The sequence below is a fragment of the Cetorhinus maximus genome, chromosome 17, assembly GCF_964194155.1.
Source record: "Cetorhinus maximus chromosome 17, sCetMax3.hap1.1, whole genome shotgun sequence".
Classification (NCBI taxonomy): domain Eukaryota; kingdom Metazoa; phylum Chordata; class Chondrichthyes; order Lamniformes; family Cetorhinidae; genus Cetorhinus; species Cetorhinus maximus.
In genome coordinates, this window is record NC_135895.1 from 30668938 (window position 1) to 30696687 (window position 27750).

Consider the following 27750-nt stretch of genomic DNA (forward strand, 5'->3'; position numbering starts at 1 on the left):
CACCAAAGCTCCTTCAACAGCACCTTCCAAACCCACGACCTCTACCACTGAGAAGGACAAGGGCAGCAAACACATGGAAATACCACCATCTGGAACTTCCCCTCCAAGCCACTCACCATCTTAACTTGGAAATATATTGCAGTTCCTTCACTGTCTCTGGGTCAAAATCCTGAAACTCCATCCCAAACAGCACTGTGGGTGTACTTACACCACGTGAACTGCAATGGTTCAAGAGGGCGGTTCACCAGCACCTTCTCAAGGGCAATTAGGGATGGACAATAAAAATGCTGGCCAACCAATGACACCCACATTTCTTGAAAGAATAAAAAAAATCTACTATAATAATAACTTATGTAGCACCATTAATTAAGTAAAACATTCCAGAGCACTAACGAGTGTTATCAGAAAAATAATCTACATTGCAAGGTCTCTACATCTTTAACGCCCATTCTATAATGGCTTGTCTGAATTGTACATGGTACAGCTGTGCCTAACTAATGTTTTGTATGAACTTATCATTAGTTCTTTATTTTTGAACTCCCTTATTTACAAAACCTATAATTCTACTGGCAATTTTTAATGTTTCTATCTATCTGCACTTACACTTTAGAGAATGATATATCAAATATTTAGGATTTTCTGTTATTACACGCCCTTCAGTGTCTTTCCTGGAAATACATAGTCCCATTTATTCTTTATACATGTTGTATTTATGTATTTATCCATGGTTCATTGCTTTTACCACCTGTTATGTTTTAACTATTAATGTGCTGCAACTTCCTCAGAGTTGCGATCAGCGTCGGATTGCCGCTCCGTGCCCACTTACCTGTGCCAAATTTCTTCTGTGCCTGTCTCGCCCGACCTTCCAACTCAGGCCGGGCGAGATCCAAGCAGCGCAGATGTCTCCAAAGCCCAGTGTCAAAGTCCAGCATAGTCAAATTGAAGGAGGAAACACCCCCCTTTTTTACAGCACTATCTGCTATAGAGCAGGTGAGTTTAAAGGTCCCGTTGAAATTGACAGGCCAGGGAGAAGGAAAGTGCCTGAGGTAAGTGAAAAGGATTTGGTCGGGGGGGGGTGTTTGGAGGTAGGGTGGGGATGTGGGGAGGGGATCGGACATCGGGGGTGGTGTGGAAGGAGTCAGACATTGAGGGGGTGCAACGTAGTCGGACATCGTGGGGGCTAGCGCTGCTCGGACATATGGGAGGTGTAGGTCGGACATGGGCGTAGTGGGGGGTCCGGTCAGGGAGTAAGTGTCGGGCCTGCAGGGGAGTGGTGGGTGGTTGGGTGAGGAGTCCCATGCGGTTGGGTTGGAATACCATGGGAGGGTTGGTGGGTGGGGAACACCATGGGAGGGGGGCATTTAGTCAGGGGTGGGGGAGGCACCGGGCAGGGGAGGTGAAATCGCTCCGGGTCTTTACAATAGTTACCCAGAAGTTAGAAGAGGTTTTAATTCTTCTAACGTTTTCTGGGTAACTATTGGTGTAACCCCAGCGGAACCATCTGAACTTTGCAATTTAAAGCGCATTTTTGGATGGTTCCCAGCACAGCGCAATTGTCCAGAGGAAGTGTGCGCTTCTGGGCAATTGCTGTGCAAACCCTTACCTGGGAACTTCCCAGAGGGATTCCCCAGCGCATCGTTGGGGTAACCCCCCCCGCAAAACCTGCAATGGGGAGCTCGGAGGTTATGGCCCATTGCTTCTGAGCCATTTTTCTTTCACAGTCCTCCTCACTGTTTACCAAACTTCATAACAAAAATGAACTCCTTGCATGCAGCAACATAATAAACACACATGTTCTGAAGCAGATAGGTTAAATAAATTAGCTCTAATACTTATTCCAGAGGTTGGGGAGGAAGGAGGGAAGAACAACCACTGGTGATATCTTGCTTTTAAAATGCATTCTGGTCAGATTGCCTCACTGAAGTAGTCATCTAAAAACTAAACAAACAAAAAAAATGGAGCTAATATTCAGCACAAATTTATAGCAAACCAGCCCAGGCATTGGGCAAAATATCAAAAAATTACTTTCAGCTCTGAAATCTAATCTAAATTAATGGAATGAAGGTCTTTTTATCTTTGCAAATATTAGCTGCCTGCACGTATTGGCAAAGTAATTGAAATGAGTCTGTAGTAGCGAGTGCAGTTGCAATGACAGAACTGAATGACCCATCATTCATTCATTTCTAATTAGGAAACCGGCTCAGCGAGTCCAACTATAAGGGAAATGGAAATGTCTAGGGAAATACTAAGGGATGCTTTTATAAGATGGTGTCGAATATTACAGTTTACAAGAATAATTTTAGACTGAGAGCACACATAAGGAATTCAAGGCCGCACTTCCCATGATTTCCAGACCGTTAAAATGAATGGGCACAAAATCATGGAAAGTATATCCCTGAATCCCAAATAAATTTTCCCAAGAGCATGAAGTCCCTGTTGGGACCACAAATTCATCAAGCTTCCCTTGTATCTGTCAGATAATTTAGTTAACCTGGGTGCGTCTGACACTGTGGAAAAAGTCAAAAAATATCCCATTCTTAACAGTGACGTCCCTCACCTTGAGCAGCCTAATATAGAAGAGAAAAGCATGCACAAGCCCACCACAATAATCCTCCTCCTATTCTGAAGAAATCAGAAGCTTTGGAAATCCTCTCTGATATGGTGTAGTGGAGAGGAGAGGGGGAGCAGGAGGGAAGACAAAAGTATAAGATAAAAATATAGTTCACCTCACACATTACCTCATTATTGAAGGGAAGAGGTGGCACTATGGGATCCAACTGGAACATGTCTTCACATAACAGAGCATTCATGCACAATGCCAAACTATCCACATCTCTGGCCAATGGGCCAACTGCCGCCTCAACTAAAAAACAATAAAGGTTGCATTACTTAAAAACATCTTTGAGTTCTACCATGACACAGTTTGCTTTCAGCTAGGTACAGAGGGCTTTCTTTCACTTCCTCATCTCTATTTCTTTATTATTAGTTTTTCTAGTTAAATTATTTTCTTTGCCTTCTTTTCTCATCCTTCTGGTGTCCCATTCACTATTTTGGACAGGGAAACAATTTTCCAAATACTGGATTTTCATTGGCTGAAGTATTAGAAGAAGGGTGACTTTCCAAGGGTTGACCTAGAGGAGGAGCAAATTGAAGCTCAATAAAGATTCACTACAAGCTGAAATTTGTGACTCCACTCCAGAGAAGTAAAATGGGAGCACATGCTGCCATGTAGAGGTACATGATAGTTGAGGCACACTGGGTTGAATGGCCTCCATCTGAGCTGTAATTATAGAATAGTTACAACACAGGAAGCCATTCGGTCCATTGTCTCCAGGCCAGTCATTGAAGAGCTACCCAGCCTAATCCCAGCTTCTGCACACAGCCCATAGTCCTGCAGCTCACAAGCTCTTCACATAGACATCCAAATGCTTCTTAAATGTGGAGAGAGTTTCTGCCACTCTTCAAGGCAGTGAGTTTCAGGTCCCTACCATCCTTTATAATTAAATGGACTGAATTTTAACTGAAGAAAAACAGGCAGTTTTGGGTCGAGTGGGAGAGGCAGAGGGTGGTGGGGGGAAGCAGTTAAAGACTCAGAAATCTGTTTCCTGACCTGAACCTGTCACAAACCCACTCATTTCTGGCTTTATCTGAGACTGCAAGGCAGCATGAGATCAACCCAATCCACAAAGGTGGGTTAAAGTTTTAAAGATAAAGTCACAAGCTTGATTTTCATGCAATTTGAACTTTTCCTGATAATGGCCAGATTTACTGGGCATCGGGAAACCCCAATAGCTTCCTCGAGGTGAGGACTTGGTGAATTCATGGATAAGGGCTTCCACATCTACCTCCTGCATCCAGGTGCCTGCCTGAGGGAACTCCATGCCTGCATCCCACCGAACGACCTTCCCCTCTAAGGCCTCCAACCAACCCCCCAATACCATAAGCAAGGCCTGTCTCAGGCCCAATCTCACCCTCCTCCCAAAAGGCTCCAATTCCCCATCATGAGGCCTTTGACCTGCCCACCCTCCTCTCGGGATGAGCAGCCCCCTCCAGTTGACCCCGTCCCCACTCCAATCAACCCTCACTATCCCCCCACCCTTCCCTAGATGTACATGGATTAATCTATTGCCCTGATTGTCAGTGAGTGACTCCCTGTCTGAATGGAGGCCCAGCTGTCAATCAAAATGGGCCTCTGGGCGAGGAAATAATCACTATCTTCACTTACATGCTGGAGAGTTAAGGCTTCATAGTATGTGGGTGAATCTCAAATAGTGGATTCCACACCCATCCCCCAACCCCTGCCATCTTTCAGATGAACCGGCTCCCTGCAGCTCAGGTCAGTGAAAATATTGCCCTATGATTCTATGTAGATTGTCCCTTTCTGCTAACAATTTCACTGGGACTATAAAATAGTTTGCCACCTATTCATAATTAATTGGCATATCTTTCTTCATAGTGTGCACAGTCTGTGGTAATGAGGAAGCTCAAATATCGCAAAATGTCTAAATGCTGATTCACTAAATGCTGACCATAGCAATGTGGTCGACTCTTAACTGCCTTCCGAAATGGCCTAGCAAGCCACTCAGTTGTATCAAGCTGCTAAAAAGTCTAAGAGGAATGAAACTGGATGGACCACCCAGCATCGACCCAGGGACCGAAAACGACAACAGCAAGCTCAGCCCTGTTGACCCTGCAAAGTCCTCCTTATGAACATCTGGGGGCTAGTGCCAATATTGGGAGAGCTGTCTCACAGACTAGTCAAGCAACAGCCTGACATAGTCATATTCACGGAGTCATACCTCACAGACAATGTCCCAGACTCCACTAATACCATCCCTGGGTATGTCCTGTCCCAACAGAAGGACAGGCCCAGCAGAGACAGCTGCACAGTGATATACAGTCAAGAAGGAGTTACCCTGGGAGTCTTCAACATCAGCTCTGGACCCCATGAATTCTGATGGCATCAGGTCAAACATGGGCAACTCCTACTGATTACCACGTACTGCCCCACCTCAGCTGATGAATCAGTACTCCTCCATGTTGAACACTGTTTGGAGGAAGCACTGAGGGTGGCGAGGGTGCAGAATGTACTCTGGGTGGGGACTTCAATGTCCATCACCAAGAGTGGCTTGGTAGCACAACTACAGACCGAGTTGGTCGAGTCCTAAAGGACATACCTGCCAGACTGGGTCTGTGGCAGGTGGTGAGGGAACCAACAAGAGGGAAACACATACTTGATCTCATCCTCACCAACCTGCCTGCCGCAGATGCATCTGTCCTTAACAGTATCTGTAGGAATGACCACCGCACAGTTCTCGTGGAGACATCCCGTTTTCACATTGAGGATACCCTCCATCATGTTGTGTGGCACTACCATGACGAAGTGGGAAGATTTCAAACAGATCTAACAACTCAAGAGTGAACAACCATGAGGCGCTGTGGGCCATCAGCAGCAGCATAATTGTACTCAACCACAATAAGTAACCTCATGGCCCAGCAGATCCCCCTTCTACCATTACCACCAAGCCAGGGGATCAACCCTGGTTCAATGAAGAGTGCAAGAGGGCATGCCAGGAGCAGCACTAGACATACCCAAAAATGAGGTGTCAACCTGGTGAAGCTACAGACAGGATTACTTGCGTGCAAAACAGCATAAGTTGCAAGCGATAGATGGAGCTAAGCAATTCCGTAACCAATGGATCAGATCTAAGCTCTGCAGTCCAGCCACATCCAGTCGTGAATGGTGGTGGACAATTCAACAACTCACTGGAGGAGGAGGCTCCAAAAATATCCCAATCCCCAATGATGGGGAGCCCAGCACATTATTCATTTAGAGGATGTGGGCTTCACTGGCTGGGCCAGCATTTATTTCCCATTCCTAATTGCCCTTGAGAAGGTGATGGTGAGCTGCCATCTTGAACTACTGCAGTCTGTGTGGTATAGGTATATCCACAGTGCTGTTAGGAAGGGGGTTCCAGGATTTTGACCCAGTGCCAGTGAAGGGACAGCGATATATTTCCAAGTCAGGATGGTGAGTGACTGAGAGGGGAACTTCCAGGTGGTGGTGTTTCCAACTATTTGCTGCCCTTGTCCTTGACCTGGTAGCGGTCATGGGTTTGGAAGGTGCTGTCTAAGGAGCCTTGGTGAATTCCTGCAGTGCATCTTGTAGATGGTACACACTGCTGCTACTGTGAGTCGGTGGTGGAGGGAATGAATATTGTGGAGGTGGTGCTAATCAAACAGGCTGCTTTGTCCTGGATGTGTCAAGTTTCTTGAGTGCTGTGGGAGCTGCACTCATCCAGGCAAGCGGGGAGTATTCCATCACACTCCTGACTTGTGCCTTGTAGATGGTGGACAGGCTTTGGGGAGCCAGGTGATGAGGTACTTGTCGCACGATTCCTAGCCTCTGACCTGCCTTTGTAGCCACAGTATTTATTTGGCTAGTCCAGTTCAGTTTCTGGTCAGTGGTAACCCCCGGGATGTTGATAGTGGGGGATTCAGTGATGGTAATGCCATTGAACGTCAAGGGACCATGGTTAGATTCGCTCTTGTTGGAGGTGGTCATTGCCTGGCATTTGTGTGGCACAAACGTTACTTGCCACTAGCCCAAGCCTGGATATTGTTCAGTTCTTGCAGCATTTGGACATGGACTGCTTCAGTATCTGAGGAGTCGCAAATGGTGCTGAACATTGTACAATCATCAGCGAACATCCCCACTTCTGACCTTATGATGGAAGGAAGGTCATTGATGAAGCAGCTGAAGATGGTTGGGCCGGGGACACTACCCAGAGGAAAACAAATGTAACAAAATCAGAATCCCACTTCTAAAGAATGTTTCTATGATATTGTTACACGTAATCTACAGAGGAAGCTTCATTTAGGTGACGTAGAAACAATCTGCTCTCTTGATTGGCTGGTTCTTGAGACAGTTATGGGACATGTGCTTGCTCAGAGGAGCAACTCTTGATATAAACATTACTAGTTCCAAGCACCCAAATACTATTCTTGCCACCTGACATGCGTCATCATTATGTCTTTCTATGGTGCTTCAGCTGGATTGCCAACATTTACCAATTTAAACTGCTGCCTCAGCAAGAGAAGCGGAAGAAATACAGCCATAGCAAGGCTACTCAATTCGCCCCATCACTCAGAATCACTATATTCTCAGTCGTGAGAATATCGGTAAATTTGTTTCAAAGAGCAACCTGCATTGACATTGCTCTGCCTCCTGATTCTTTTTCATTGCAAGGCCAAAAGTAGCAAAGATCAACACATGGGTGCACACAAGGGGATACAAAACGGCACAGAGGGGAAACTGGGAAACGTGCATGAAACTGCACAACATTTCAAAATTTGACACTAAAGAATGAATTTTCCCAGCCTATGGAGACAGATTGGAGATGGGGACCTGGAAAATAGTGAGCAGGGGGGGGGTGGGGGGCGGTTGGTGGGTGTGGAGCCATAATGGGAAGGCTCCCCAGGGGACTTCCACAGGGGCAGGGCTAGAACCACACTCCCAAGGTGGCAGGCAGCCAATCAGATGCCATTCTGAGCCAGTGCCAGTATTTTACCACTGTCAGTGCAGTCCCCACCATATGCCGAGGCCACTGGTTCAATTGAGGCGGCCTCCTGGTGGCAGGCCACGGGGCCATCAGAACCAGAGGCTCCATACCTCAGTGATGGAGCCACGAGGATGAAAGGATTTCAGTGAGGCATTTCCATCACGTCTTGGCTTTGTAAGTCTTCGGTGCAGGCCTTCTGTGTTGACCACCGAAGGCATCCCCATGGGCCCTACCTGACTCTGCAGTGCCCACCTCTCCTGATGAGGCTGCCGAGCCTCCCGATCTGCCGGCCCTCTGATTGGGCCAGCAACATTGGGAACCCATCTGTTGTCCTTAATAGGATGGCAAAAATGGAGGTGGCTAATTAGAGGACCACCTTCTGCTGCCAGCAAGTGCAGGCTCGGGTCGCCCATTTGGTTCTGACGCCCACGTGAAAATCTAGCCCCAAGTTACCCAGCTCACTAAAACGTGCAGAGTGTGAGAAATAGACGCTTGTTTAATAGGTGATTCCTGTCTAAGGATTTGGATAAATCGCAAAATGGATTTGCATTCATGTGTGATCAAGGTGCAATGTTAAAGTAAAAGAGGCAATTAAGGTACTGCCGTTTGTTAGTAGGGGGATAACATACAAATAAAAAGATGGTGCATTGCAGTTGGATAAATTGCTCAGAGTACTGTGTGCAGTTCTGGTTCACTAATTCATGGGAAGATGATGATTATTATTTTTTGTGCGAGTATAGAGACAAGGGAGTACAGCAAATCTGTTATCCAGCTTGCTCCAGGAATGGGAGGTGCCGGTTAATCAAATATGCTGGTTAACTGAGGTGTAAAGTGAGTTCCGCGCTTTCATCCAATGAGAAAGCTCCAGGATGATCACACAGGTGTTGAGGCCTCACTAGAGGTATGGGAGCGTGCGAATCGAGTGAGCATAGCTAAGGGGAGATGGTGCTGCAGAGCAGTGGGAGACTGAGACCTGAGCGAGGACCGGCCACCAATAACTGTTATTGGTGAGTCTGACATCTCCAATTAAAAAACAGACCTGACAGACTCAGAATTCCGGTTAATGGAGAATTCTGGTTGGTAGAGTGCCGGATAACAGAAATTTTACTGCCAAATGAATCCAGGTATCTTAAAATCAAAATCACAATCAAAGGACAAGAAGTTAACCTTGTTCTTTTCAGAAGGAATGAAACTTTAAGGTGACCTAGTAAAAAGGTTGGCAGGGAATTAAAATTGTTTCAGGCAAATTGTTCACTATAATGAAGGGTAGAAATATCAGGCAATATAAGGAAACAAACTGAAGGTCAGTTGGAATTTCATACAAACTCACCAGCTCTCTGTCCAGGCATAGATGATCTGAATCCTTTGCCGCTATATAACATATCAACAAAAAAATGTTACTAAAGGAACCAGATTCCTCTTCATAAATATTAACAGCGCTCTAGCGTATTGGTTCATAGCAGCGGTATATGTGAGTTTCAAAGGAATCCAGCACAGAAAAACTTCAAAGCAGGAAAACAGTGGAGTATCTTCCATTAGCTGAATCGTAACTTTCAAAAACAGATGGGTTGGGGTCAGTTCAGAGATTAAAAATTCAAAAAGTTGAAAACACTTCCGCTTCTAGTTTTATTGGAGGTGGGACGAGGGACAGGAGACCAATCCGATTGCAGAAGATGGATTGGTCATTTAAATATTTTAATGAGGCTGTGTGCCTTGTCATGAAGGTATTAATGTATATAATGTTATTGGAAATTATTTTAAATTGGACTTGTAATAGCATCTGTGCCTGTGGGTGAGAGTGTGTGTGTCTTAATTGATTAAAGCCAGCTAGTCTGGGTGTTTTGATGTTTAGTAGTTTTGAGACATTAAACAGCAAGGATGTTAAGATAAAGAGGACATTTGCATTTTGTTGAATAAACCATTCAAAGACTAGGGGTGAAATCTTGCACCTAGCTAGGAGACACCAGCAATATGTTTATATTACTAAAAAAATTGGTACTATGAAAGGAGTTTTATTGTTAGGAGAGGTGGAGTTCAAAGGGCCTGCTGATACAATGAGAATTTGCATTCAAAGGGAAGGCTAGGTATATACAGAAAAAGAGTTGTGTGTGTGGGTCAGAGGCATGTGAGATCTAAGCCGCCTGTAAGCCTTTAACTGTCAGCAAAGGAAACAAATTGAAAGGAACCTCATTTTGAATTTGTAAGATAAAATGTGCTATGCCTGGTGTCTGTTTAAGTTTATGGGTTATTGTTGCCTTGGGGAAGATTATCTGGGAGTGATTAATTTGGGGATTTCTTTAATAGTTGTTATGGTAGTAATTTGTAGACATGTGTATGTCTACATGACCTTGGGGTTGGTGGTTTCATTTCTGAATTCAAAGCTGCATCTCAAACATACCAATTGAAAATATAGGTTATGACAGTTGTTTAAAGTTTCCCTCTGGGATTTTAAATAACTCAGCCTTTACCAACTGCTGTGTCATAACAATTGGGGGTTCTTGGCATGGTACTATTTGTAATTTCTTGACTGGTTTGGAATTGGTGAATCTTAGGGTTACGAGTACGAGAAGCACTTTGAATTCAGGAGTTGGTAAGGTTTTTTTTAAGAAGTGGTGAGACTGCAAGATGGCTTTGGCAATTGCTTAAGACTTGTCTGGGAATAGAAGATATAACTCTGATTGGGTTGCAGAAAATAACCAAGAGTAAGTTAACAGAGTTGGCAGACAAGTTAAAACTGGGGTTACCTGCGTGGGCTAGGAAATCAAGTATAATTAAAAGTATAGCACAGCATCTGCAGTTGGAAGTGATGCCTGACAGTAGCGAGTCACAGCTGGAAGTAGTGAGGCTTCAGTTTGAAATGAAGAAGCTTGAATTTGAACAAGCAAAGGAACTGAAAAAAACTTGAATTAGAAGCGAAAGAAAGAGAAATGAAATTTAAAAGGGAGCAAGCAGAAGGGCAGGAGAAAGAAAGGAAGCTGGAACTGGAATTTTGAGAAAGAGAATACCCGCCTAAAAGGCTGGAAGTTAAAACGGAGATCTCAGATTCTGAGGAGAGTTCTGATGACGAAAAAACCTTTAACCTAAAACCCAGTAGGGAGATATTTAGATTTGTACAAGCTCTTCCACAGTTTGAGGAAAAAGATGTTGAAGCGTTCTTTATTTCATTTGAGAAGATAGCTAAACAGATGAAATGGCCACAGGAGTACTGGATGTTATTATTACAGTCTAGGTTGCTGGATAGAGCGCATGAGGTATACGCTTCGCTGTCTGAAGAGGTATCGGTGAATTATGATGTGGTGAAAAAGGCTATTTTGAGTGCATGAGTTGGTTCCTGAAGCATACAGGCAGAAATTTAGGAATATGAGAAAACAGCCTGGGCAAACTTATATTGAGTTTGAGAGAGTAAAACAAAGTAATTTTGACCAGTGGATATGGGCGTTAAAAATAGAGACAACATATGCAGCTCTTAGGGAAGTAATTCTTTCAGAAGAATTTAAAAACTCAATCCCTTTGGTAGTGAGAATTCATGTGGAGGAACAGAGGGTTTAAACTGTAAGACAAGCAGCAGAGATAGCTGATGATTATGAGTTAGTTCATAGAGCTAAACCTTTTTTTCATCACCCTTTTAAATCAGAAAAGGATTGAAAGTGGGAAGATGAAAGGAAGGGAAGAGGAGTCAGGAAAGAGGAGTGGCTGGGAATTCCCAGGAAGTTTTTTCTCAGAATAAAAAGGAAGGTGCTGAGGGTAGGACTGACATTCGAAAATGGAGGTGTTTTCATTGTAATAAAGTGGGGCACACAAAGTCAGTGTGTTGGAAATTGCAGGAAAAGTCTGTTGGAAAGTTCTGGAAGTAAAAGTACTGTGGCTTTTGAGGTTCAGGCACAGGAAAAAAGTGTTTTGTGTACAGGTAAAACAGGGAGAATCAGTGATAGGTAAAGAAGTGGGAATGTGTTCACAATTTGCCCAAAGACAGTTCTGAGGAGCAGGTTGCAGAAATGTTTAAAGGCTTTGTGTATGAAGGGAAAGTCTTTCCATATGTACAGGGTAGAGCAGGTAAAGATGTTAACATTTTAAGAGACACGGGGGCTAGCCAATCTTTAATGTTGTGGGATAGTGTTATTTGTTGTTCAGAGGGAGTATTACAGGAGCAGGTGATAATAAGCGGGGTTCACGGAGATGCTAAATCTATTCCGTTGTGGAAGGCAAATTTAAAGAGCGAATTCAGGACAGGTGAAGTTATTGTTGGAGTAGTGGAAAAATTGCCCATTACAAGGGTTCAATTTATCCTGGGTAATGATATAGCTGAATTACAAATGTAGGTGATGCCTAGGTAATTGATCAGCCTGCAGAAGTGTTTTCAACAGAGGTGTTACAGAAGGAGTATCCTGGGTTGTTTCCAGATTATGTGACGAGATCAAAAGCTCATCGGGAAGAAGAAGAAATCTAATTAACTGTGTTTAATAACATTGTTCAGGAGGAAAGACTACAGGGCAATTCAGCTGAAGTGTTTAACACAAGGAGGTTAGTGGGGGTTACAGAAAAAGGATTTGCAACTAAAGCAGTTATATCAGAAAGTTTATTCAGAAACTGAAACAAAATGTATTCCAGTATGTTTTTACCTTAAGGGAGATATTTTAATGAGAAAATGGAGGCCAGATCATGTCGCAGCAGATCAAAGCTGGAGTGTGGTGCATCAGATTGTTATCCCATTAGGGTACAGAAATGAGATTCTGAGGATTGCTCATGAAATTCTAATGGGTGGACAATTAGGAATTAGGAAAACACAGGAAAAGATAGAGGATTTTTTTTTGGCCAGGATTGCATAGGGATATAGTCAAACTTTGTAGAACCTGTCATACATGTCAAGAAACAAGAAAACCACAAACATTGATTAAGCCGGTGCCTTTTAATCCCAATACCAGCAATTGAAGAACCTTTTACTAGGGTCATGATTGATCGTGTAGGATCCCTCCCTAAGACTAAAAGAGGAAATCAGTATTTATTGACAATAATGGATGTGTCTACCAGGTTTCCTGAAGCGATATCTTTAATCTGTCTGCTGCCTCCTAACTACTCTCTTACCCATTTCCCCTGCCTTAAATAATATTTCCCAACCCGCCCGCCAGCAGCACCCCACCCCCTCCCTCCAGAATTACCTGCTCCCAGGCAACATTTTCAGGCTTGTGCTATCGCCCTCCCCATCTAATAGGTCTCCAGTCTTTCAATAAGGCTGGCAGGGAACCAAAAGAAAGAAATGTAAAAGTTGTTCTGCAGCTTTTAAACTGCAAGGCCTTTAGCAAAACACAGTCTTCTGAATTTCCCAACCTCAAAACAAATCCCAACACCCCAACACAGAACATGCCTCCCGCCTAAAATCTACAGAGTCGCAGGCAGATTGTTCTATCCCCCTGCAGCAGATTAAAGATGCTCTAAATCTTTAATTATATACGGCAGAATCATTTGGCTAGCTTTCAAAGAACGTAATTATTCAGAGGATAGTGAGAAATTGTACAAATTGTCATGTGATCTTTTCCCTTCCAAAAGTGTTATTACTGTATTGTAAAATATGAAATCCTCGTTAACCCTAGGGGAGGATTTTTCCCTCATTGGGCAGGTTACGCAGGGCAGTCAGGAGGCCAACTGCTGCCCACAATCAGAGCCGGACGGCTATTTCATGCTGGCGGGCCAATTAAAGCCTGCCCAGCGTGAAACACGCACAGCAGCGCTATCTGTGTGGGGGGTGCAGGGAGGCGGAGGGCAAAAGCGCAAGTTCACGCATGCGCGCGGGAAAAGCACAGAGCTGCCTCAGGGAGATGAAGAGTTTAAAACATTAAAAATAAAGATTTTAAAAATGTTATAAGACATGTCCACATGTTATTAATAAAATGTTAAAAATTTTATTTTATTGTTATTTGCTGTTGGAAACCTCATCACGCCCATGGATGAGGTTTTCTAAAAAAATGCTAAGGCCACTTGGCCTTTTTGCCTGCCCGCCAACCGGAAGGTTGTAAAGACAGCGAAAAATTTCTTTCAATTATAACTTTAATGGCCTTAATAGGCCTTTTAATTGTTGTCGTGCGTGCTGCCGACTCCGGCACGCATCTACCAACCGAAATATCGTGCGAGTGTGCGCGTCCGCCCAACGAGCGTTATATTCTGGCCCCATAGTTTGGAAAAATAATGCCGACATTACAGTCATAAGATCTTTTCAATTGATGGACAACACTTTTTTTTAAAAACAGATCTATTGTGGGTGCAAGAAATATGAAAACAGATGCACCAGCAGAGAGGCCGCTGTCCCCCACAGCTGCCTAAAAGAGACAGAAAGCCAAAGAGTGGTAATTACAATGGGGCCCAGCATATTCCAGTGAAGTGCTGAAATGTAGACTACTATTCATCATTCTCCACAAGCTCTGTTCCCGTTTCCTGTCACAAAGAAGTACCAGGTACGTTCCAGGGAGAGAAAATCAAATGCAAAGTTAATGTAAACTGCTCTTGCACATCATAGTGATCACCTTGAGAGCATCTGACTCCTGGGTGCTCCAACCAATTAGCACAATCGAGTGTGATGCTGACCTGTATAAGTGTATTTCAGATGAAGTATTTAAAGGGGTATTGAAATTCTCAAACCCAGAGGGTTTTAGATGCTCAGTGGCTGAACATATTCAAGACAGAGATCTCTACATTTTTGGATACTAAGGGAATTTAGGGATTTGGGGATAGTGCAGTTAGGTGGTATTGAGGTTGATCATCCATGTTCGTGGTGAATGGTGGACCAGGCTCAAAGGGCTGAATGGCCACTTCTGTTCCTGTTTCTTATGTTCCTATGGGCTCTGATGGATAATTTTTCAACTTTCATCCTAAGTGTTTCGACAGGGCAAGGAATTGCAGCAATGGGTTCACAACATGGCAAGGTGGCACTTCATTTCACTGATGCCTCCCTAGAGCTGATGCAGTTACCTATAAGGGCCCACAGGGGGGTGCTGTTCCCCGCCAACAGGCAGAAGAAGCCCGCCACAGAAAATAGAAAGGCATGGCAGGACATTGCTGAGGTGGTTAGCAGCAGGAGTATGGTGCCATGCTCCTGGCAAATGAAGTTTAATGACCTTGTCAGATCAGGAAAAGGAAATGACATTGCTCACTATGCCTTCCCAAATCTTCTCCTGCACTCCATTCCTCATACAAACTTACCTTCAGGTGCACCCATCCCTCCCTTTGAGGCATCTCCTCACATCCCAACCTGACCAGTCACTAGTGAAATGCACCCTTAACTTAATGCAATGTCACATCCATCTATCAGTGACCTTTCACAAATATTGTCCCTCCATCCACCCAACACATTCCATTTTTCACACTCATAGGCTTGTCTCTCCCACCTTGCAGTAGAAGCAAGCACAGAACACCTGGGAGACGCAGAGAACTGATGGTGGAGCTGCAGCTATCTCCACACCGACAGCTGCTGAGGCGATGGCACTGCAGATAGGCCAGTCTGGCCATTAGAGATGGGGGTGGTGGAGGAGGACGACTCCCAGCTACCTGGTGACAGAATTCAATGTCAAACAGCCACATGGCACACTACACTCACCCCGGATTACAGTTGTCAGTGATATATGATCTCGTGCAGATTGATGCCTCAGCACCTTGTCTTGACCATTCTAAATCACGTCTTCACCTATATAAGAATCAAGTGACCCACAAGAGAAGCACGAATCTCCTCATAGAAGATCAACCACTCTGAGGATGCACCTGCACAGGACTCAGACACGCTGTCTACCAGCTCAGATACACACACCACAGTTAGACTGGCAAGATAGGTAGTTGGGTTTTCACATGGAATTTCTCAGTTCACAAGTGAGCAAGAGCAAGTGGTGGAGATGGAGGCTGCAGTAATGAAACCCCATCGAAGGGAGCAGGACATTCCATGCGCTGCTCAGCTGGACATAGATCTGAGTCTCAAGTGCCGTCGACATGGAGGATAATTCTGGAGCAGTAGCAGAGAATATATGTCAGGTTCTGTTACCCTTCCAAGCCTCATTGTAAATGACTGGAAACAGAATGGTAGAGTCTCTCTCTAATATGAGTGCCACGATGTCACAGGCCTTCACAATGATATCTATGTCAATGGAAAGAGTGGCCATTTGCACAGAGCATCAGGCGTTGGCAGGCAATCGAGTTCATGCTGGGCCTTCACCTATAACCTGTACACTCAGAATGCCACCTTAAGCAGGGTTGATGAAAACCAAGCCTTGGCCATTCAGCAAACTGTTCTCCAGCTCATTGTTATCTGCGATGTGGGGATGGAACATGAGGCAGAAGTGGGGACTCTGCTCAAAGTACTCCCACTTCTCACCTATTCCCACTCCCATTCTGCCTTCTGTCCTGATGGCAGAGTTTGTCCTTGCATAGGTGCGGAAGGCGGGGGGTGGGGGGGGGGCAGTCTTTGGTGAGGCAGGCTCCAAAACCCAGAGACCCATTAGACAAGAGCATCTGAGCAGTCAGAGCAGGGATATGAACAGCCCACTTCTACCTCTACTGAAACCAGCGGTAGCACCATGCAAGAAAGGTTAAAAAAAGAGTAAAGAATTGTAGTTGTACAACGGCGTGCATATTGATGTTTAACACAATGTTAGATTAAGTTCCTGCATGTTTCTGTAAAATTAAAATTATTTGTTTGCACCATGTTGTCCATTTTTACCTGCTGCCTGGCAAATGGCCTTCTCACTTGTGGTGAGACAAAAATTAAGGATGAGTAATGGGTGACAGTGACAGGGTCGCTCCATTGATTGTGGGGCTGCTACATGTTTGGGGGTGGGGGGAGGGGGGTGGGTCCCAATGGGGTTCAGAATTTGGATGCAAGGTGGGTGTACTGTTTGCATCTAACTAAATCATGCCAGAATTAGGACATCCATGTGCCATGATGGTGCCCTTACAACATCAAAGTTTCTCCACCTCCTCCTCCTGAAGTCAGTGTGCTCAGCACCCTCTACAGCTCCAGTCTTCCTCACTGCAAAGGGCAGCAAATGCTATTATTCTGCATACCCAGGTTGGTGCATCACAAAAAGAGTGCCCCCAGATCTGTCCAGGCACCTAAAGTGCATCTTCTGCATCCTGAGTGCATGTTTGCTGACAGCTCTTGTGGTCAGCTGGCTTCGACTGTCTCTCTCCTGGCTCTCCTCTACTGTCTGTCTGTGCTCCTTAAAGGTGTCATCAGCCAGGTCTTCAGTAGGTAGCCCCCGTCTCTGAGGAGCCAGCTCTTAGCTCAGCTTTGAGGTGTGAAGAACTCAGGGAGGACAAAAGCATCATGGCAGCTCCCTGGGAATCTTACACAAACATGCATGGTGATCTTGTGGTTGCACACACATTGCATTAATGGAATGGAAGCCCTTAGAGTTGACTAAGGCTCCAGGGTGATCTGGGAGAACTTTGATTCCCACGTGTGGAGTCGATGACTCCCTGGACCTGAGGGAAGCCAGTCAGAGCCGCAAATCCAAATGCTTGCTCATTCCGATAGGCCTCATCGGTTGCAAAACGTATATCATTCCAAACTATGCCAAACATGCATCCCTCAAGATGCATTTATAAGCAGTAGATGCTGAGGTTCTAAAAATATTATCTGTTGATTCCTTGAAGGAGCCAGAGGTGAAGAAATTAAGGGCAGTGGCACTTTTGACAGCTACTGCCAACAAACAGGAGATCTTCTTCCAGAAGGCTGAAAATATCAGTGACCACCTGGTGTGAAACCCTAAGCCTCCTAAGGCTTCAGTGCTCGGACATATCCAGAAAGCTGATCCTTTGTTTATAAACCCTGTGAATGGGGTGTTACCTTCAAGAGCAAATCTCTGTGCATTTCCCCTCTCTCCTGTGGAACGGAAGGCTGGTGAGGAAAACGCTGCAGCTGAAGCTGCTCCTGCTGCTTATCTTGGTCCTCATCGAAGGCTCAAAGTAAAGCTGGATATGTGGCACTCGTTCTGAACTGATATTTGCCAGCTGGGAAGTGTAGATCAGGTGCACAACACTCCAAGATAGTGAAATGACCGCCACAAAGTATTGCACATCACCTCCAAAGTAATGAAAGTACATTTTCAGAACAAGCCCTGTGAACAAATGCCTTTCAATGCAATGTCAGAGTACTTATCGAATTTGCTCAGCCCCCTCAATTCCTGCTGTTGTCCTGCCTTGTGTTTACCGGCCAAGTTCCGGAAGGCCAGAGAAAGCCTTGCCCTCAGAATTACATTTGATAAGCATAGTTAAAACAGCTGCTAATTGTCTTTAAAATGTTATAATTAGTAACCCACCTCCCCCACAGTGGTTCCAGACGCACAGCAACAGTGAACTAGAAGGTGGAAGTCAGCAGGCTGCTGTCGACCTCCTGACACACTGACAAATTCAGCCCACTTAGCTAGCAAACCACTCCCAAATCCATTCACTTCTTTTAGGTTAAAACTACTCCCACCCACCCCCCCAATACCCCCACACACACACAACACCCCACCACCCCTACCCCACACCCCCCACCCTCCACCATTGTAGTTCAAACCTCAAGAGGTTGCAATGTCTGGGTGATAAAAGGATTATTAGGAAATCACCCATGTTAATGTGAAGGAAAAATAATTGCTGCATTCTTACCTCAGTCTTTTTCCAGTTGGTTTGAAGCCACAGATTCCACAAAATGCAGCTGGCACCCGGATGCTGCCACCGATATCACTTCCAATGCCAAGAATGGAACCACCAGCTGCGATCAGGGCCCCCTCTCCTCCAGATGACCCACCTGGCGTGCGCTTGTTATCATGTGGGTTGACAGTTTGCCCAAATATAGGGTTACTGCACTCATAGCTTCAGCAAAGAACAAATCATTATTCTTATTATGAATTCTTTTATATTTCTCTGCCTTTCCTACCTTTTGATTTCTTACAACAGTTAATATTCCACAGATGAGAAGTTCAGCCCTTTTCTAGACTCATGCCAATGTTAATCAATAACCAGGGCAAGGAGGTGATTTTGCTCCCTCCAAGGAAGCAGCAAGCCTGTCTGGCTCATACCTTGACAGCATAGGTTTAAAAGATCATTTGCTTGGCTGAGAGTCCAGACTCTTATAAAAAGATTATGTGAATGAGTTTCTTTACACAGGCAGAGTGAACTATTGACTTTGCTTGATTGACATCTCTATGTGGTTATAATATGGTATTTTTCATGATCTCTTTTGTCAATGTCTCAATGTTTATTTGCAGAAGATTAAGAGGTGTCAAACGCTTAGAGTAGCTGTTATTGATACTTTAATGGTCTGTTTGATTGACACTTGTATAGGGTTGTATGAACATCAGTTTTTTTTCCAAAAAATTATGAGTCACTTTTTTTTTCTAAGCAGTTTCACACATTCAGTTGTTACTATAGAGTTCATTGATTCTGTAGACAGTGTATACTGGGCATTGAAGGGCCATGAGTTGGCATGGGGCTACAAGGGGCCATGAGGGTTGGTGGTGGGCATGAGTGACATTGAGTTCATATGGAGGCATGGAGGTAGCGTGGGGAGTGGGTGGAGGTTGATGGGATGGGAGGCTAGAGAACCTAACCAAACTGGGACAAAGTCCAAGAGAACCAACTTGGCACTCTAACACACCATGGCTGCCTCCGATCTGCTTCCAGGGGCAACAAGCCAAATCCCACACCTACACTCACGCCCCCACAGCAAAGATCACACCATTTGGGGCAGTTTCTACTGAGGAAGGTGAGGTGAACCATGACATTTTTCAACTCGAGCTACTTGCCTTGGGACCGAAAATCCAGTCCTCCATCTTGCTCCAGACTCCCCCAAAAGTTGTTTGTTCATATGTATGTATGAGTTTTGTAGATGCACAAAGTGGCAAGCAAAGACCAATGCAGTGTGAAGTAATGGATGTTGGATGGGGTAAATTAAGGTGAAAGGAGGAAGAGTGGCATTGAAATAGGGAAATACATGTCAATGAAGAGGAAAGGAAATATGAGGCATAGGAAAATGCCAGCATGAATGCTTTGGAAAGAGCGAATACTACTGTTGAAATATTAGATGGAGACGCAGTCATTGTTATGAATGCAAGGTCTTATAAGATGTTTATGGCCTGGATCTTCCGATAAGCGGCAATCATTGCCCACTCAAACTTTCTCCCCAACTTAGCGCTGCTCTGACAGGTCTTTTGAGCCTGGCATTCCAGAAATGCGGAAGCAGTGTCCTTCGGAGAGCTCTATCACAGCAAAGTGGAGTCAGGGGCAGCACCAGCTACCATGTCATGAGTTTAAATGTCTAGTCTCAATGTTAGTGATTGGATGAATGTAAAATGAATGGGTGAGTGAGTGCACACAAGAAATAGGAGCAGGAGTAGGTCATTCAGCCCTTAGAGCCCACTCTGCCATTCAATAAGATCATGGCTGAGCTTCTACTTCAATACCATTTTCCTGCACTATCCCTGTATCCCTTGACGTTTTTAAATATGTTGAAATATATCGATCTCAGTCTTGAACATGCTCAACGACTAAGCCTCCACAGCCTTCTAGGGCAGAGAATTCCAAAGATTGACCACTCTCTGAGTGAAAAAATTCTTCTTCATCCGAGTCTTAAACGACCTGTCCCTTATTCTGAGACTGTGTAGCCCCCGGTTCCAGACACCCCAGCCACGGGAAACATCCTTCCTGCATCTACTCTGTCACGCCCTGTAAGAATTTTGCATGATTGAATGAGATCACCTCTCGTTCTTCAAAATTCCAGACAGTGGATGAATGAGTGAATGGGTAGGGTTATAGAGTGGGTGAGGTAGTGGATAAGTGGGTAGGGTGGCAAGGGAGTGAGTGGGTAGTCAGACCTGGAGGGGTAGTCAGATAAGGAGCTAGTCAGGTTCGGTCAGATCAGTAGTCAGGTGGTTGGTGGAGTAGTCGGGAGGGATAGACAGGTTGGATCGGGGTTTCATTGGAGGGTTGAGGGGTTAATTAGGGAGTCAGTGTGAGTGATTGGAGGGGTCAGTTCTGTGGTTTCCCAGGAGTTAGACTAGGTTTTTACTGCCTAGCATTTCCTAGGTAACTATCCAAGTAAATACATTGGAACTGTCCGAAGTCTTCAACTAACTCAGGGTCCAAGACATTGGTAGATGGTCCTGGGGAGCAGCAGAATTGCCCATCAGAAGTTCAAACCTCCTGGGCAATTCCCACAGAGGTCAGACAATCCAGAGACAAGAAGATTTGAGCCAATGTTTTAGACTGTCTCTTTAATTCAAGGTAAAATGGAGTAGTGAAGAGAGTCATGTGATCTGTTTTGAGTTCCACCCAACAACAAGCCTGTGTTGCTTGGTTACCATGGAGGCCAGGAGCTCAGCTTGATACTTGTTATGCAAAATTGTTCACACCTGAAAATAAAGGAAGGAGCAGCTGGGCAGACTGTGGATAAACTTTCTGTCTCAGATTTTTTTGGGCATGTCTCACAGAGACAAAGACTGCAGCTAGTGTGGTCAGCAGAGAGAAGGCTTCAAGCTACCAGACAGAACACGGGAGGGGAGGACAATCTCTGGTCAAAGAGACACATCACGTGGCAATCTGAAGTCTCTGGAATATTTGCCCTGGTGAGGCCGGGAGAAGAAATCACCAGAGGTGCCTCACTACTGAAAGTTGATTCAAGAATTCTCAGGAGAGTTAGGTAGAAGACCTGTCACGTTCAACAGATGTTATGACTCAGCAAAACAGGGAGACATGAACCTTTTGGAAGTGACGATGGGCTGTTTTCTATAAAGACTAATCCTGTGAACAGGGTGCTGTAAACAGAGGGTTATTGGTCTGTGGAATTCTCTTCCCCAGAGAGCAATGGAGGCAGGGTCATTGAATATTTTTAAGGCTGAAATAGAAAGATTCTTAATTGACAATGGAATCAAAGGGTATAGGGGATAGACAGGAAAGTTGATTTGAGGCCACAATCAAGTCAGCCACAATCTTATCAAATGGCAGGATAGGCTCAAGGGGCTAAATGGCCTACTCCTGCTCCTAATTCATAAGTTTGCATATGCATGTGGGGTTATCGGTTGTGTTAAGGTATTAATAAGAGTTACCTTTTGTTTGGAATATTAGTTGCCTACTTGGTAATGTTGGGTTATTGTTGCTCTTAGGTTTTTTTTGTTACAGCGAAAGTCTTAAAACTCAATCTTGTTGTGCAATTCCTTTAAGATGGTCACTGGGAATTAAAATCTCATGTTTAAAGTTAGATATTGGTCTCTATGCAGATTGTAACAAGATACAGTCGTAGCCTAACTCGAGGCAAATTCATGCCCCACTTCCCTCCCATGACGGGTTACAGAAAAACTAAATTGCTAAACAGGATCAAGATATTAAAGGAAATTTGGAGAGTCATTGTAATAAAACAAGAACTTAATTTATTCAGTCACCTTAAAGTCATGACTTTACTCCTAGGCATTTATTTAGAGCTGTTTTTTAAGTTTCACTTTGTTTTCTAAGTTTTAATATGTTTGAAGCTTTAATGAGGTTTTCAGACTGTTGTAAGTTTTTCTTTATGTATGCCTGTCAGATCCGAGACACTGGTTGTGCAGGCAGATTCAGAACGGAACATAAAAATTTCACAGTGAAATAAAACTGCATTGTGCAACCCCACTACACCGCACACATTTTTCTTACATGCGACATTTTACTTCTTGCAGCCAAGTCGCTTGATAATCATTTTCACTTTTCCAATTATTTGCTATATACTTGCACAAGCAAGTAGAATTTTGATTGCTCCACATTGATCACAACATAGTTCAAACTGTGCTAAAACATGTCAATAGGTATTAAAGTGTTAGTTTGGATTGTTGTACTATGCTTCTTGTTGAATTCTGGCTGAATGAGATTCCTCTTACACTATGTATGACTTCGACAAAGGCTGTATTATGTTTTTCTTAAAATTATTTACAACTATTTACAACCAAGGCCTCATGGTATGTAACATTACTCTCTCTACACAGACTATTCTGTGTTCTGCTCCCGTGGAAACTCTTGGTCATCTCTGATCTGATGTCATGCCTAACATTGCCTATCATTGTCTAATTAACACAAACATTAACCCTTTAATCTGCAGGTGTCAGCGGCCTCTTACTGCAACACAACAGTATATTACCTTAGCATGGACTGAGGAACATTAGTTTTCACAAAAGGAACAGCCCCTTGTTTCTTCAGCACTTGGACTAAGACACTGTCCTCCATTGCAGGCTGCTGTAAGAATTTCCTAAGTCCACAAGTTGAATCATGACCCTGTGTTAAAAAAATAAAAATGTTTTTTTGACAAAGAATATCCTATTTTACTTATGTGATAGCAGAAACCACTAAAAATCATGACTGAAAACAAGGATGATTTTTGCTCCCTTACTCACCTAGCCTGGGCAGAGATCTGGTGAAGCACATTTGAAATGTACTCTGCTTAAGGAAATGTGAATCTGTCTGGATTTTCAGATTTTTAGCACTTGTGCAATATGCCCAAGGCACAGACAAGAAAATTAGGAGGGAAGTCCCAATAGGTCCCTCTCATCTCACTTCGAGAGCTGCCCCAAGCTTATGTCTGGTCTATGCACAAACACTTTGCTCACCCACCTTGAAGGATCCTCAAGAAATCCCCAAGCAATATAATGGGGAAAGGACCTAGCCATGGGGAACTCTGCCCCTAGAATATCAGGGCCATTAAGATCCAATTCTTCAGTCATCAAAATCAATGGAATTGTCACTGAACACCGACTAGGATGCAAATCACTTCCACATCAGTGGGAGCACATCTCAAGGGAAGGAACAAACATAACTCTTCTCATCTGTCCACAATATACCTTTCTCTCATGGAACCATTAGATCATTCAAATCACAGACATCAAACTTTCAAAAACTGATCTTGAAACAGAGGTGGGTATGAAAATCTGTTCCCATTCAAAATGGGCATGCAGGAGGCAACTGCATGCATCTGAATGGATAGGCCTGTGGTGCACCTAATATTGGGGCCTTCGAACCATGTCTCCAGGCAGCTCACCAGAGAAGAGACCTCTCAGATCAGGTCATTCCATCACCGCCACCAGCCCTCAGCTAATACCCAAAAGAAGACTGAGAAAGGGGTACGACCAAGAGTGAAGGAAGTGATGGCCGGGATCAGGGTGGGTGGTATTGCTGATGCAGGGTGGTGGGTGGGGTTAGGATTGAGGTCAACGTCTCCAAGGAGAGAAGCAGTGGTCCATAGTTTTATTGTTGATGTTGGGAAAAGCATCCTGGCTCCTCTTGGTCTGAAGTATTTCGACAAAAATCACCTTTTTGGAATCAGCCTGCAATGGTGCCTTTAAGTTATGCTGATTAGGCCACATGTAGACCAGTCCAAAATATTACACACTTAAATGCACTTTTCTTGTCTGTAAGACAGGCAAATTCTGTACAAATTTCTAGGCTATTTTGTTTCTATACATGAGGATCAGACCTCACCTCCCGAGTGAATCTTCACACCCTGTGAACTCCACTAGCTCCATTCAGGGCCTCGCCAAATTAGCACCTCATTATTATGTGGGGCATGACAGGCCCAACCCATCATCTCATTCTCCAGCTATTTGGAGCTTTGTATTTTATATTAAGTTGCATAACGAGTGACTGTAAGATTAGTTAGAAGACAGCAGAGTATTGTTATTAGAAAGGTTCAAAATGCATAAATTAGTCTGCTTATGATGTATGATTTAATCTAGGAATAAAAAGGGTTTGGCCAAGAGAGATGATAGATTTACTGCATAGACACACAAGTCAAACAAAACTTGCAAATCAATTAAAGCAACCGCTGAGCCAGAATTTGCCTATTTAATATTATGGCAGAACACTATGTTTGTCTCGTTATAAAGGTCAGGTCAGGCTCCACATGTATGCTGATGACACCCAGCTCTAACTCATTTCAACCCTCAAATGTCTCATTGCTTGCTCAGCATCCAGTACTGGACTAGTTATTGGGAAGACCCATGCTTTGGTCTTTGGTCTCCACCACTAACTCCCTTCCTTAGTCATCGACTCCATCCCTCAGATAAAGGCAAAGTGCTGCGGATGCTGGATATCTGAAACAAAAACAAAAAAATGCTGGAAAAGCTCAGCGGGTCTGAAAGCGTCTGTGCTCTGAAGAAGAATTAACTCTTCTTCAGAGCACAGATGCTCAGACCTGCTGAGTTTTTCCAGAATTTTTTTGTTTTTGAATCCACCCCTCACCTTGCCTGAGGCTGAGTCTTGGTGTCCTGTTTGAAATGAGCTTCCAACCACATGCTCACACCCTTACCAATACCTGCTACTTCCACCTCTGTACTAATATCGTCCGACTCTGCTCTGGCCTCAGACTATTTGCTATTGAAACCCCTGTTCATGCCTTTGTTACTTCTAAACTTGACTCTTCCAACACTCTGCTGGTGGACCTCCCATCATCCACTCTACATAAACTGGAGTTCATCGAAAACTCATCTGTTGCCCATGTCCTTATAAACTCATCACCCCTGTGCTCACTCACCTATATTGGCTTCCAGCTTGGTGATGCTTCAATTTTAAAAATTCTCATTCTTGATTTCAAATTCCTCCATGGCCTTGCCCTTCCATATTTGTGTAACCTGCTCCAGCCTTACATGTATTCAATATCTCTGCACTCCTCCAATTCTGACCTCTTATGCATCCCCAGTTTTAATTCCGCCACCACTGGTTTGGCTCTACTTTCTGAAATTTTCACCCTAAAGCTCTTTGTCTCTCCACTTCCTCCTATAACACCTTCCTCTTTGTCCATCCATCCTAATATCTCCTTATGTGGCTCATTGTCAGATTTTCCAATAAAGTGCCTTGGAAAGTTTTATTATTGGGATAGGCTACTTAAATGAAAGTTGTTGTAAAAAAAAACATTCTTCTCAAAGTGATTGTCATTAGATTTAATAGCACTTCCTCACCTACTATTGTTACAAATAGACAAACTCACCATTTCCTGCAAAGTCTTATGTTCTCAACTCAACCAAAGTTAACTTTTTTCTGATCCCTTCTCTCCCCACCCAATTTCATCACTCTCAGTGGCCAGCTCCACCACCATTCCATCTTTACCATTCTCCCAACATACTTTCACACCAAGTTATTTCCTCCATCTGTTGAACCTCTACCTTGTAGTTAACGTTATCCTTAATGCTGACAGGGATTCCATGTAGAAGTCCTTTCTTATTCCCACAGAGCTCCTGAAGTTGTGTTTGACATTCTGGAAGAAAATCTGTGAGGCAGTTCAGCTGCTTGGTGACTTCCAGGGCCTTCAAAAGAAAAAAAAAAGTGTGCAAATCTAGCATGACAAAGCAACTATAAAACCTTTTCTTTCTTTTTCTACTTGCTCATAGGATTGGGGTGTCACTGGCAAATTTAGCATTTATTGTCCATCCCTAATTGCCCTTAAGAAGGTGGTGGTGAACTGCCTTCTTGAACCCCTGCAGTCCATGTGGTATAGGTGCATGCACAGGGCTGTTCAGAAGGAAGTTCAAGGATTTTGCCCCAGCAATAGTGCACGAACAGCAATATAGTTGAAGTCAGGATTGCATGTGGCTTGGAATGGAACTTGCAGGTGGTGGTGTTCCAATGCAGCTATTGTGCTTGTTCTTCTAGGCGGTAGAGGTTGAAAATTTGGAAGGTGCTGTGAAAGGAGGCTTGACAAGTTGCTGCAATGCATCTTGTCGATGGTGCACGCTGCTGTCACTATGCATTGGTGGTGGAGGGAGTGAATGTTTAATGGATGGGGTACCAATCAAATAGGCTGTCTTGTCCTGGATGGTGTCAAGTTCCTTGAGTGTTGTTGGAGCTGTACTCATCCAGGTAAGTGGAGAATACAAAACAATACATTCCTGTCCCAACTGAGATCAACTTATTCTGAGCATATTGAGGAGAGAACCTGGAATCTTGCTGAATGATATGATTCAGCAGTTTCCCCAGCCACCCTGGCTACTGCACAGGGCTACACGAAGCTACTGAGCCATTGGGGGAGGGGTTATGGAAATTAAATATAGTCAAACCAGCTTATTTTTCAGGCACAGAATGTATAAGGCCATCTCTGAAGTTAAATAAAACTGATCACAGATAATGTAGCAATAAAATTAAATGCTGACTGAGGAAAATGGAAAAACTTTAGAAAAATAAATGACTGCTACATCCAACACGCACATTTTTTTTGTTTTATGATACAGATCACAACATCTTTAAAACCTGTTCACCAACAGCATGGGAGACAAGTACTCCAGAACTTCAGGCTCAATGTGTCGTGAATACTGTACTAAATAAGATCTCTAACCATGTCGTTGCAAGGCAAGTAATTTAAAATGGCATTTTCATACCTTCCCCATGTAAGCATGCAACACAACATCAGGAGAAAGAGAATCTTCCTGCAATTGTTCATGCAGCTCCAGGAGGGATAGAGATAGAATAGATTCAGTGTCTCCAGATCTGCCCTAAGAAGAGAGAGTTTTAGTTAATTTTGAGTAAAAGTATCAGAATGCAACATGAAACACTATATATGTCACTGTTCACATAATGCAAGTTCATTGCTGCAGTAAATAAAGAATTTGCTTGAAAAGTATGACGAGGTCCCAGGTTCAATTCCTGGCCTGTGCTGAATTATCTCATCTCAATTAGGATGCTTTACTTGAAGATGTAAAACTGGGAAGAGTGTCCTCTGCAGTCACCCCCGCCGTGAGGCAGCCTGGGAAGAGTGTCCTCTGCAGTCACCCCCGTGAAGCAGCCTGGGAAGAGTGTCCTCTGCAGTCATCCCCGCCGAGTGAAAAAAAAGTGACATCGCAGGAAAACCGTAAGTTCATTGGTTGGTAAGTAACTGCTAGTTTGAACTACCTATTCTAAGTTGATTTCAGATTAGAGGTGACTACTGGGGCCCAGGATCAGAGGTCTAACATTTCAGCTTCAACTCAGCAGGGAGAGCGAGTTCCAGTTGATTTTAAAAAGTGTATATTGAATCTCTATTCTAACTTGCTTTCAGATTAAAGGTAAATAGGAGAAATATTTTACAGATTGATAAATTAAAGACCAGTAGGAAATTTAAAAACAAATTTAAAAACTAATTAAATAAAATAGAGATGCAGGGCCAGGCAATGTGTTGTAGCTGCCTGATGTGGGAGCAGGTGGACCCCATTGTGACCACATCTGTGGCAAATGTTGGTTTCTCGAG

At 44.0% G+C, this 27750-nt stretch overlaps 1 protein-coding gene and 1 long non-coding RNA gene across 3 annotated transcripts in view; one reads left to right on the plus strand and one right to left on the minus strand.

Moving 5' to 3' along the window:
- Positions 1-22716, plus strand: part of LOC144692284 (uncharacterized) — a 64142-nt gene extending 41426 nt beyond the window's left edge. For both annotated transcript variants that reach the window (XR_013579295.1, XR_013579296.1), the window contains exons 2-3: positions 13805-14008; positions 22645-22716. This is a non-coding gene — a long non-coding RNA (uncharacterized LOC144692284). The remainder of the gene's footprint in view (positions 1-13804; positions 14009-22644) is intronic.
- faah (fatty acid amide hydrolase) overlaps positions 1-27750 on the minus strand; it is a 60070-nt gene that overhangs the window by 29833 nt on the left and 2487 nt on the right. Inside the window, exons 2-7 of the mRNA XM_078560919.1 lie at positions 26906-27019; positions 25697-25837; positions 22684-22817; positions 18189-18395; positions 8893-8933; positions 2739-2863 (exon numbers count right to left, since the gene is read on the minus strand). Of these exons, the coding sequence (XP_078417045.1) occupies positions 2739-2863; positions 8893-8933; positions 18189-18395; positions 22684-22817; positions 25697-25837; positions 26906-27019 (762 nt within the window). The remainder of the gene's footprint in view (positions 1-2738; positions 2864-8892; positions 8934-18188; positions 18396-22683; positions 22818-25696; positions 25838-26905; positions 27020-27750) is intronic.